Source organism: Mirounga angustirostris, unplaced genomic scaffold (assembly GCF_029215605.1).
Source record: "Mirounga angustirostris isolate CCGP_5_RB_7025 unplaced genomic scaffold, mMirAng1.0.hap1 SCAF_4, whole genome shotgun sequence".
NCBI classification, from domain to species: Eukaryota; Metazoa; Chordata; class Mammalia; order Carnivora; family Phocidae; genus Mirounga; species Mirounga angustirostris.
In genome coordinates this window covers 186,027,887-186,038,327 of record NW_026991712.1, presented here as the reverse complement: position 1 = coordinate 186,038,327, position 10,441 = coordinate 186,027,887, and the positions used below count along the sequence as shown (strand labels likewise).

Below are 10,441 nucleotides of genomic sequence, written 5' to 3'. Positions count from 1 at the left end.
GAGCCCAGAGTCAGGGTCCTCGGGCCCCGCCCTGCGCGGCGCTCCTGCGGCTCCCGGCTCCGGTGTCCCGGGCGGGCGCCAGTCAGAGCCTCGGACCTTCGCCCCGCGCGGGTTGTTCCAGCCTCGGGGCGAGGCGCAGCCGCCGGCCTGGGAACGATGGACGCGAGCACCGTGCCGAGCCGTGCTGCGGCTCGGCGAGGAAGGGGTGTCGCCTGCAGGTCACCCAGAGGACACCCGGAGGGGAATTCCTGGGGTGGGAGTGAGGGAGTGAGGTGGGCGAAGTGGAAGCAGAGGCGGCTAGACGGTGGACAGGACGCACTGCCCGGTCTGACCTCCCAGGGCCACCAAGGGGGCAAGGGAGAGGCGGGGAGCGCGCACAGGACCCCTCCAAACGCCTCCTGCCCGTTCTCCCTGCTCCGGGCGCTCCCAACCGCAGCGCTCCACGACCGCTGGACGCCCCGTCGGGTGCGGGCCGGGTAGAGAGGAGGGAGCCGCGCGCGGAGGCCGAGGGCGACGCGGGGGCTGGCGCGGGCTGCGCAGTCTGGTCCCCGCACCGGGCACGCCCCGCCGCCTTCCTGAGCTCTCCCAGAAGATGTCGGGAGCTATCTTTGCGCCCCTGGAGGGCCTGGGCGCCCTGGACGCTGCGAGCGGCCACCCGCTGGTGTGCCCGCTGTGCCACGCACAGTTCGAGCGCCCGTGCCTGCTGGACTGCTTCCACGACTTCTGCGCCGGCTGCCTGCGCGGCCGCGCCACCGATGGCCGCCTCGCCTGCCCGCTGTGCCAGTGAGTGCCTCCAAGCCCCAACAGACACCCGCCGCGCTCGGGGAGATTGGCTCCGTGTGGGTGGGGAACTAGGTGTAGGGAAGGCAAGGCTCTGGCTGCGCCGCACCCAGCCCGCACCTCTCCGCACCACAGTGCGCGGGCTCCCGCCCATTATACAGAGCAGGTTAACCGAGACCTGGAGTGACCGGCCAAAGACCTTACATAGAAAGTCCGGAGGCAAGAGCGAGGCTAGAACATAGGTCATGTCGCCTCGCAGTGCTGCTACCGTACAGGATCTCAGCACAGCGGTCATAACACTCCCAGAAATCCACTCTGGGGATCCCTTGAGTCTTAGGTCAACATAAGCAGGTTATGTTGGCTCAAGTTACTAGTGGTGTCCCTAAATTTGTGCAATGCAATGAGAGGCGGTTGAGGGGGAGGTTTCCACCTTTGACATTCCAGGCTGCCACCAACCCCAAGGGCCCCCAGGATTCACCGAGGACTGGGCAGAGGGAGGGACAGGGTCAGAGTGAGCACTGGGTGAGATATTTATAGCAGATGCCAGGCCCTATTTTTAGTTCCAGCCTGGAATGTGGGGGGTGGGAATGGAGATAGGGAGCTGTGGGGAAGGGGCATCTGGATCTTGGCTGTAGCTTCTCCACAGACACCAGACGGTGGTGAAGGGCCCCAGCGGGCTCCCTCCAGTGGATCGGCTGCTGCAGTTCCTGGTGGACAGCTCAGGGGATGGCACGGAGGTGGTGCACTGTGCCAACTGTGACCTGGAGTGCAGCAAGCAGGCAGGGATGCCTGGGGGTGGGCCGGGACCGAGGGTGCCAGGTTTGATGGCCCTGATGCTCCCAGTGTGCGCCCAACATGTCCTTAGACCATTATCCATCAGTGGATTCTCCAAAACCTAAGGCATCCTGGATCCCAAATGTGGGCCCCATTTTACAGGTGGGGAGACTGAGGTCCAGAATAAGTGACTTGAAGCACTAGCAGATAGTGGCAGAGGTTAAAGTCATTTGATTTGGGGAGAGCTTACTGGTCCCCAACTCAGGGTGGAGTTGTGACCTCCAGGAAGGGCGGTCCAGTGACAGGCTTGGCCTGTCCTTCAGGTCCCACTGCTACCCGGGGAGCTGTCTGCAGCTACCTGCAGCCCAAGGGGAAGTGAGGAGAATGTGCTAATGGGGAGGGGTGTTCCTGCCCCCCCCCGCCCCCTCCCCCAGTCTGTGAAAGGAGCAGAGGCTAGGCTTCAGGCTGGGCTGTGAAAGACACATGGGACTCTGACCTGTGGAAGCTGTGTGGGTGGGTGGGGGGTACCCCAAGTCCCAGGAGGACAGCCCTGCAGGATCAAAAGCTCTGGGTCTGCTGGGCTAGTACTGGGATAGGTGAGCTCCAGCAGTAGAGAGATGACCAGCAGGAGGTTAGGGGCTGGAGGCAGGGAGAGCAGGGGAGGAAATGGCCTTGAATGCCAAAGTAGGGAGTTGGGGTCTGTGCTTTCATAGCCATTGCTGGGGTCAAAACCACAGCTGCAGCCCAAGACCTTGACTCTCAGCCCGGGCTCTGGCCTAGGGAAGGGGGACCAGCTGGCCCTCATCCCCTTTCCTCTCCCAGCCTCGTGGTGACTCCAGATGGCCAGGGTGGGCACTGTCATTTCGTCACTATTGAGGGTGCCAAGGAGGGCTTGAAAAGCCTTCAGGTTTGAAATTTTGTTGTAGGGAGAATGTTTCTGCCACGCCCCACCCCCCCTTCACTGTCTCTCCTCATCTGTAAACTGGGTATATTAGAGCGTCAGGATCACACGAAAGGGCTGCACGTAGCCGCATGCCTGCCCCAGGCTGAGACTGATGCGCTCAGTGACAGGCGCGGGCTCAGGCTCCCCAGGCCGTGGGCAGGCTGAGGCTGCGCTCGGTCCTCCGTCCTCAGGATGCAGAGACCACGTACTTCTGCAACACGTGCGGGCAGCCGCTGTGCGCGCGCTGCCGCGATGAAACGCACCGGGCACGCATGTTCGCGCGCCACGACATCGTGGCCCTGGGCCAGCGCAGCCGCGACGTGCTCCAGAAGTGCAGTGAGTGCGGCGTGCCGGGTGGGGGCCCGGGGCCGGGGTGGGCCTGCCCGGAGCCCTCACCACCGCCCCCGCCGCAGCGCTGCACGCGGAGCCCTACATCATGTTCTCCACCGACAAGAAGTCGCTGCTGTGCATCCGCTGCTTCCGGGACATGCAGGGGTGGGTAGAGAGAGCGGGAGGTGAGGGGGCAGGAGGGCGGCCGGGAGCGGGGCTCACGCGCGGGCTCCCCGCAGGGAGAGCCGGGCGCACTGCGTGGACCTCGAGTCGGCCTACGTGCAGGGCTGCGAGCGGCTGGAGCAGGCGGTGCTGGTGAGCGCGGGGGCCCCGGCGCCCCGGGGCCCGGGGATGTGCGCGCCTGCCAGGCTGAGGCCGCCCTGTTCCCAGGCCGTGAAGGCCCTGCAGACGGCCACACGCGAGGCCATCGCGCTGCTGCAGGCGATGGTGGAGGAGGTGCGGCGCAGCGCGGCGGAGGAGGAGGCCGCCATCCATGCCCTCTTCGGCAGCATGCAGGTGAGGGGCTGTGCGCACTGGACGGCCACAGGCTGAGCATCCTCACCAGCCATGACCCGGCACCCACAACACCCCACCTCCCGCGCCTGTGGCGTTTGCAGTGAGGCAGGGTAGCAAGCATGGAGCTCCTTCCAGGAGTTACTTAGTCACGTGGCCAGGAGAGGTCCAGCCCAGGCTGGTGCTAGCGGGGAGGCGTCCCCCCCAGGAGGTGACATTCCAGGTGAGGGCACCAGGGCTCTCAGGCGGGGGGGGGGGGAGATGCAGGAAGGAAGGGCTAGGAGGCCAGAGACACAGCCAGCCTAACCAGCTGCGCGGCTGGGCCCCAGGAGTGGGTGAGTGCTGGGAGGGGCAGGCTGAGCATGCCCAGTCAGAAGCAGGCTGTCCCTCCCAGGACAAACTGGCAGAAAGGAAAACGCTGTTGCTGCAGGCTGTGCAGAGGTGAGTGGTGGCGGGGTCTCCACCCCCTGCCCCTTGGCCCCACTGCCTGGACCTGGGCAGACCCTGCCCCACCCTGGGGAGCAAGACCTTGGGGTGAAGAGGGCAGGGTGGCTCAGGGTGCAGGAAGTGCTGACAGGGAGGATGAACAAAGGTGGTGGGGAGATGGAACTTCCCGCTTCTGAGGTTCCAGCTAGGTGGGGGTGAGCAGCCCTCCCCTCCGAGATGAGGCTGCCTGCCCCTCCCCCAGCCAATACGAAGAGAAGGACAAGGCCTTCAAGGAGCAGCTCTCCCACCTGGCCACTCTGTTGCCCACCCTGCAGGTAAGGGGAGCTGGGGGTTCAGGGCTGGGCACCCCAGCCCAGAGGCCTCCCTGCCCTGGCCAGGTACTGAGTAGGGTCCCCCCCACAGGTTCACCTGGTCATCTGCTCTTCCTTCCTCAGCCTGGCCAATAAGGCTGAGTTTCTGGACCTGGGCTATGTGAGTCCCCCTAGCTCCTGAGGGGTCTCCCCGCTCCCGACCTGCAGCCCACCCTGCACAGCCGACTGCCACCTCAGGGCTTAGCAGCCTGCCACTTCAGCTGGACCAGGGCTCTCTGGGCTTACCTTCCCCTCCTCCACACCATCATCTGCAAACCATTTAGGGGCCAGCTGAGTCCCTTTTAAAAGGACAGCGAAGCCTGGAAGGGAGCATGAGCCTCCACTCCCCCAAAGCGTAGTGTCTGTCGGGAGTCCAGCCACCCCGGACTTTCCTGTGGATTTGGGGGCTGGGGTGGTGTAGGGGTTCTGGGACGGTCCCAGGGAAGGGCTGGAGCCCCCAGTGCACAGCAGGTGAAGTGCCAAAGACAGCCCTGCCTGGGGGGGGCATGGAGCCTCACTGGCGTCCCCACCCCCACCCCTACACGGGCCTGAGCACCCTCCTCTCGCTGCAGGAGCTGATGGAGAGGCTGCAGGGCATCGTCACACGTCCCCAGCACCTCGGGCCAGCGCAGAACAGCAAGGTGCACGGCGGAGGGGGCTGGGCTGGGGCCGTGGGACCAGCGGGTAAAAAGGCCGCCTCACCACCCACTCCTGCCGCCCAGATCACCAGCGACCACCGCGCCGAGTTTGCACGCTGCCTGGAGCCGCTGCTGCTGCCGGGGCTGCGCCGGGCGACAGGTGCTGGGGGCGGCACCAACACGTGAGCAGCTGGGGTGCCCTCCCTGCCGCGGGACGGGCTGTGGGGGGCCGCACAAGGTACCCGTCGCAGTGGGGACTGGCTGCTTGTCACCCTCCCCAGAGGCTGGAAGTCCCTGGCCGATCTGGTGCAGAGCCTGGTTAGGGGAGGATGGGGACTGTCCCCAGCTCCCACTGCAGCCTCCGCCACCCAGAACGGGGCGCATAGGGACTGAAGGGAAGGGGCAGCTTGGGGTAAGGCCTGATTTCCGGGCCTTAGTCTGGAGAGCCAGAGACACAGGAGGAGTTAGGAGAATGCCTGAGCTGGATGTATGTGCCTGGGACCCCAGGGCCCCAGTCAAGGGAGACGGGGCATCAGGCCAAATGTCCAAAGTCCCATGTGTGAGTGAACAAAGTTTACTCCGGACCAGCCCTGACATGTCCCGATGGACTCTTGTCTGTACGTTGACACTTCCCTGGGGAGTTTTTTTTTTTTTTTTTAAGATTTTATTTATTTATTTGACAGAGAGAGACACACTGAGAGAGGAGCACAGGCAGGGGGAGTGGAGGGGGGAGAGGCAGGCTTCCCGCCGAGCGGGGAGCCTGATGCGGGGCTCCATCCTAGGACCCTGGGACCATGACCTGAGCCGAAGGCAGACGCTTAATGACTGAGCCACCCAGGCGCCCCCCCTGGGGAGTTTTTTAAAACACCATGCTGGGGCACCTGGGTGGCTCAGTGGATTAAGTGTTTGCCTTTGGCTCAGGTCATGATCCCAGTGTCCTGGGATCAAGCCCCGCATCCGGCTCCCTGCTCCACGGGAAGCCTGCATCCCCCTCTCCCTCTCCCTCCGCTGCTCCCCCTGCTTGTGCTCTCTCTCAAATAAATAAATAAAAATATTTAAAAAAATAAAACACCATGCTGATGGTCTTGGGTGGAGCTTGCAGAGGCTTTTTCAGAGCCCCTAGGTGGTTCTGGCGGGCAGCCCAGGGGAAGAGGCTGAGAGCCTGGAGTAGGGGAAGACCCTCCCAGCCGCACCCCCCAATCTGCATTCACACTGGCTCTCTCCTCAGACTAGCAGCAGGCTCAGGCCCCAAGGTGCTGATGGGGCCCAGCTGCCCTTCCCCAGTGGGAAAGATGGTGGGGTCGCCGGTCCAAAAGCCCACGCTGCACCGGTCCATCAGCACCAAGGTGCTGCTGGCGGAGGGGGAGGATACACCGTTCACAGAGCACTGCCACCACTATGAGGACTCCTACCGGGTGAGTGGGGCCAGGGAGCTGCGGGCTGGGAAAGGCCCCACCCCTTCTCACCAAAGTGCAGTGGCCAAATCTAGTCCTGGCCACCTGGCCCCCACAGTGAACACAGCCTCGCAGGAACCACAGGCACTCACTGGGTCTCCCTGCACAGCGCCTGCAGGCAGAGATGCAGAACCTGAAGGACCAGGTACAAGAGTTGCACCGGGACCTCACCAAGCACCACTCGCTCATCAAGGCAGAGATCATGGGAGACATCCTGCACAAGTCGCTGCAGGTGGACGCGCAGATCGCCTCGGAGTACGCTTCCCTGGAGGGGATGAGAGCAGTCTTCCAGGAGGTAGCGACCCCCCTCCCAGGCACCTAGCCCCACCTGTCACCTTATACATGGGTTACCCCAAGACAAGAAGGGGAGAGAAACAGGACCTTGGCCTGGTCCAACATGAGGCCCTCGTGTGGCAAGCTCTGGAACTGGGGTCTTTGCCGCCTGGAACCATGTGAACTAGCTGGGGGTGCCCTATGGCCCTGAGTAGCTAGAGGACAGAAATGCCACCAATGGAAAGTCCAACTCATGGCTGTATACAACGTCCAACTCACTTTCTCTTTCAGATTTGGGAGGAATCCTACCAGCGGGTGGCTAACGAGCAGGAGATTTACGAAGGTCGCAGGCAACTGCTGCTGGGTGCACCCCTTTCCTGGAGCTAACCCACGTGCTGGCAGGGGCAGGAAGTCAGTTACCCACTAACCAGATACAAACTCCCATGCTCTTCCCCGTAGTCCTTGATTTTGCCCCACAATTGCTAATGCCCCAAAACGATGCATATGAGGTCAGGATTCAGTAAGCAGAATGCCTTCACAAGTCCTACGTTGCCCTTTAATTAAAGAGGCAATTGCTGAAGTAGTTGGGATGTTTAGATGGTATGAGGCTTGACAGTAAGAACCTGAAGCCAACAAGACCCAACGCTCTGGCCTTGGCTCCCACAGCCCAGCTCCATGACCTTCTTCAGCTGAAGCAGGAGAATGCCTACCTGACCACCATCACCAAGCAGATCACGCCCTACATCCGCTCCATTGCCAAGGTGAAGGAGCGGCTGGAGCCCAGGTGAGACCAAGGCATGTTCACAGGAGAGCCAAGACACTTAAGAATGTGTGTGGGAAAGGTGCCACTCACTCAGAAGAGCTCTTTTCAGGAATTCAGTGGGTCAGGGCATGAGAGTTTACTCAGGGCATCTGGGCAGACCAGGTTCTGGATATCTCCAAAAACACAGAATGAGTGGGCTGCTTTGAGTTTCTGCTTCTAGGCACAAAATCGCCCACCTCTGGCCCTCAGGAATAGGTCAAAGCAAAAGATACTTCTTGTGGGTGTAATGACAGCCCTCAGTAGATCCGGGCAACAGGACATGGAAGAGAGCACAGAACTTCCTCACTACATGCTTAAGCCCAGTCTAGACAAGGCTAGGCTCTCAGCACTGTACTTGGGCATCAAAAGGTGTTACAGTAGCAAAGGGATGTTGGTGGCAGGTCCTCAGCGTGCCTGTCCCTTGAGTCACCTGGCCCCAAGGTGGGCTGGTTACCCTATAGGTCTGGTGCACAGTGGTCAGCCTGAGCTCTTCCTCTGCCACCCTCTTGGGGACTCCCATTTGCCTCACCCCTGCCTTTGATCTGTTTCCTGTATCCCACATTTCCTCTTTTGTGGTTTGGTGGAGTCCACCAACCCACCATAGTTCTTTGAACAAGGGTGCACAGGAGGTCTGTATTTTGGACAGCACCAGTCTGAAATGTCTTTATTCTGCCTTCACACTTGACTGATAGTTTTCCTGGGTATTGAATTCTAGATTGAAATTCTAGATTGGAAATGATTCTCCTTTGACAGCATCGCTGTATTATTTTCTAGCTTCCAAGGCTGTCTTTGAGAAGTCTGAAGGCATTCTGATTCCTAATCCTAGTGACAAGACCTACTTATTCTCTTTAGAAGCTTGTGGAATTTTCTCTGGTCCCATGGTTCTGAAACTTCCCACTGGTGAGGGTCTACTTCATCCATTAGAAAGGACCCGGTCCTTTCAGTCTGGAAGTTCATGTCCTTCAGTTTTGACACACATCTTTTTGAACCAGTGAGTTGATTTCAATTTTTCTCTTTCTGGAATCCCTACTACTGAATATTGGCTTTTCTGGGCTGACCCTCTGATTTGCCTTCTCAGTGTTTTCTTCTTTCTCTTTGTGTCTCTGCTGTACTTTCTGTGAGATGTCCTTTTTCTTCCAACCCTTGTACTGAGTTCATTTTTTTGAAGAAAATTTCCAAGAGCTATTTTCAAAATTTCATTGTTTTCCATTTCCAAGAGCTCTTGTTTTGTACCCTAGACTTTTTTTCACAGCCTTCTGTTGCTTCACAGACATAGTTTCTTACCCCTCTGAGGCTGATAGGTGTTTGTTGGTTTTTTTCTTCCTCAAGTCTGTTTCCTCCAAGTTTGTTTAGGTTTCCATCTTCCACGTTAAAGGCTTTTGTCTGGTCATCTTTGATCATGTGCTCATATTAGGAGCTGGGGGCAGGGGCAGACTGGATGCTCAGGGCACGTGGGGGCGCTTCATTGCAGGGGATCGGGGTAGGCAGGGCTTTTTTCTGTTTTCCCCAGCCTCCTTCCTGAAGGCCACCATGTGGAGCACTTGCAGGCACAGCTGCTTTCCAGCAATTCTCACCTGTGTGTGGTACCCTCCCAGAGACTAACCCTTTGGCAGGGCGCGGGAGGGGCAGCTGCTCTGCGGTAAGGATCTTGACTGTCACCCCCCTCCCTACTTCTGTCCCGTCCTCCCTGTTGCAGAGGCGAGGAGGCTGCCAGTTGCTGGGCCCGCTAGGATTCTGTGGTGTGAACGGAGCTGGGCCTTGGCTTGTCCCACTGTCCACTCTGAGCTTGGGTTTCTCACGTCTGCTGAGGTAGTTAACCACTGACTACGTGCCCTCCAGCTTCAAACATTTTGGTGTTATCCCTTTCTGTTCTCAACCTGGAGAAGTTTCTTCCCCTATTGTTTTGGCCCCTTTACTAGAGTTTTATCGAGTTTGAGGAAGAAGGAAAATTAAAGTGTGTGCAATTGTACGTTCGTCCAGAACTTCCAAGCCACCCTTCAAGTGAGCCTTCTGACGTGCGTGCGGAGAGGTTAGACTCGGCACGGCTCCCGCACAGTTGTGACAGCATCCCGGCCTACCCAGGACTAGCTGCCGTGTCTCCTCGGCGCGCAAAGTCGTTTACTCCACCTACCGTGCGATTCCATTTATAAAACCTCAAAACCAGACACAATTATCCTCTGGCATTAGCAGTCGGGATGGTGATGACCCCCAGGGGGACTCTGGACGGAGGTGACATTCTGGGTGCCACCTACCCAACTTGTTCAGGCTGTGCACACGTACCAAGCCTCGTTCTTATAATTGGTGTGCATTTCGTTCTGGGCGCTCTGCTTCAGTGAGAAACTAGCTTCAAGTAATGTGCTCCTGGAGGCCTGGCTCTGTGGGGAAATGGCGCCTGTGGCCAATTTTGGCGAAGGGAAAGGAGCTCAGGCTAGAGCCCATTTCCTGGAGGTCCGTGGGGAGGAGGGAGGCTGCCTCTGTCCCTTTCCAGGGCGCCATTCTCCAGGTGTCTGGTGTTACTGCCTCTGCTTCCTGGTCTTCCACTGCCGGCAGCCCCACCCCCGAGCCCGCTCCTGTGGCCGGCTGTGGTCAGTGGCCTCTGGCCACAGCCCTCGGTCTCTCAGCAGTGCTCATGGCGTCCTCACCACGCTCCTCTCTTGTTCTGAGGCAGCCCACACCGGTTTCCCTCCTGCCGCTCAGGGTCCCTTCTTGGACTGGCCACTCTGCCACCTCTGCTCAGTGCCCAAGTGTCAGCTCTCCCCAGGGCCCAGTCCTAGGGCCTCTCCCCATCCCACACCCTATGCTGAAGGGGCTTCATCCATCCCCCCAACTTTAAAATCCCACTGCGACACCGACAACCTCCCAGCCCTTCCCAGCACAGGCCCTCCTGAGCTCCAGACCCCTCTCCAACTGCCCCTTCCTGGGGGTCTCCACTTGGACACGTCTGTCACGGGTGCCTCAGATCCCCCCATGGCAGGACTCCATATCCTCCCCCACACCCCCCCTGCAGTGAGGGGCATCACATCACCCAGATGCCCAAGTGAGAAGGCCGGGGACCTTCTGATTCCTTTCCTTTCCTCGACCCATTTCCAACCAATCCCGGAGTCCTGCTAACATGACTGTCTCAGCCCACGGTTGTC

At 59.8% G+C, this 10,441-nt stretch overlaps 1 protein-coding gene across 1 annotated transcript in view; it reads left to right on the top strand.

Annotated features, from left to right (window-relative positions):
- The first annotated feature begins 341 nt into the window (after positions 1 to 341).
- The window catches only part of RNF207 (ring finger protein 207), a 15,207-nt gene continuing 5,107 nt past the window's right edge, over positions 342 to 10,441 (top strand). The window contains exons 1-15 of the mRNA XM_045898833.2: positions 342 to 783; positions 1,427 to 1,559; positions 2,689 to 2,833; positions 2,911 to 2,992; positions 3,067 to 3,142; positions 3,218 to 3,343; positions 3,735 to 3,781; positions 4,029 to 4,101; positions 4,190 to 4,258; positions 4,710 to 4,778; positions 4,860 to 4,957; positions 6,004 to 6,190; positions 6,339 to 6,524; positions 6,794 to 6,845; positions 7,169 to 7,286. Of these exons, the coding sequence (XP_045754789.1) occupies positions 593 to 783; positions 1,427 to 1,559; positions 2,689 to 2,833; positions 2,911 to 2,992; positions 3,067 to 3,142; positions 3,218 to 3,343; positions 3,735 to 3,781; positions 4,029 to 4,101; positions 4,190 to 4,258; positions 4,710 to 4,778; positions 4,860 to 4,957; positions 6,004 to 6,190; positions 6,339 to 6,524; positions 6,794 to 6,845; positions 7,169 to 7,286 (1,652 nt within the window). The 5' untranslated portion in view covers positions 342 to 592. The remainder of the gene's footprint in view (positions 784 to 1,426; positions 1,560 to 2,688; positions 2,834 to 2,910; positions 2,993 to 3,066; positions 3,143 to 3,217; positions 3,344 to 3,734; positions 3,782 to 4,028; positions 4,102 to 4,189; positions 4,259 to 4,709; positions 4,779 to 4,859; positions 4,958 to 6,003; positions 6,191 to 6,338; positions 6,525 to 6,793; positions 6,846 to 7,168; positions 7,287 to 10,441) is intronic.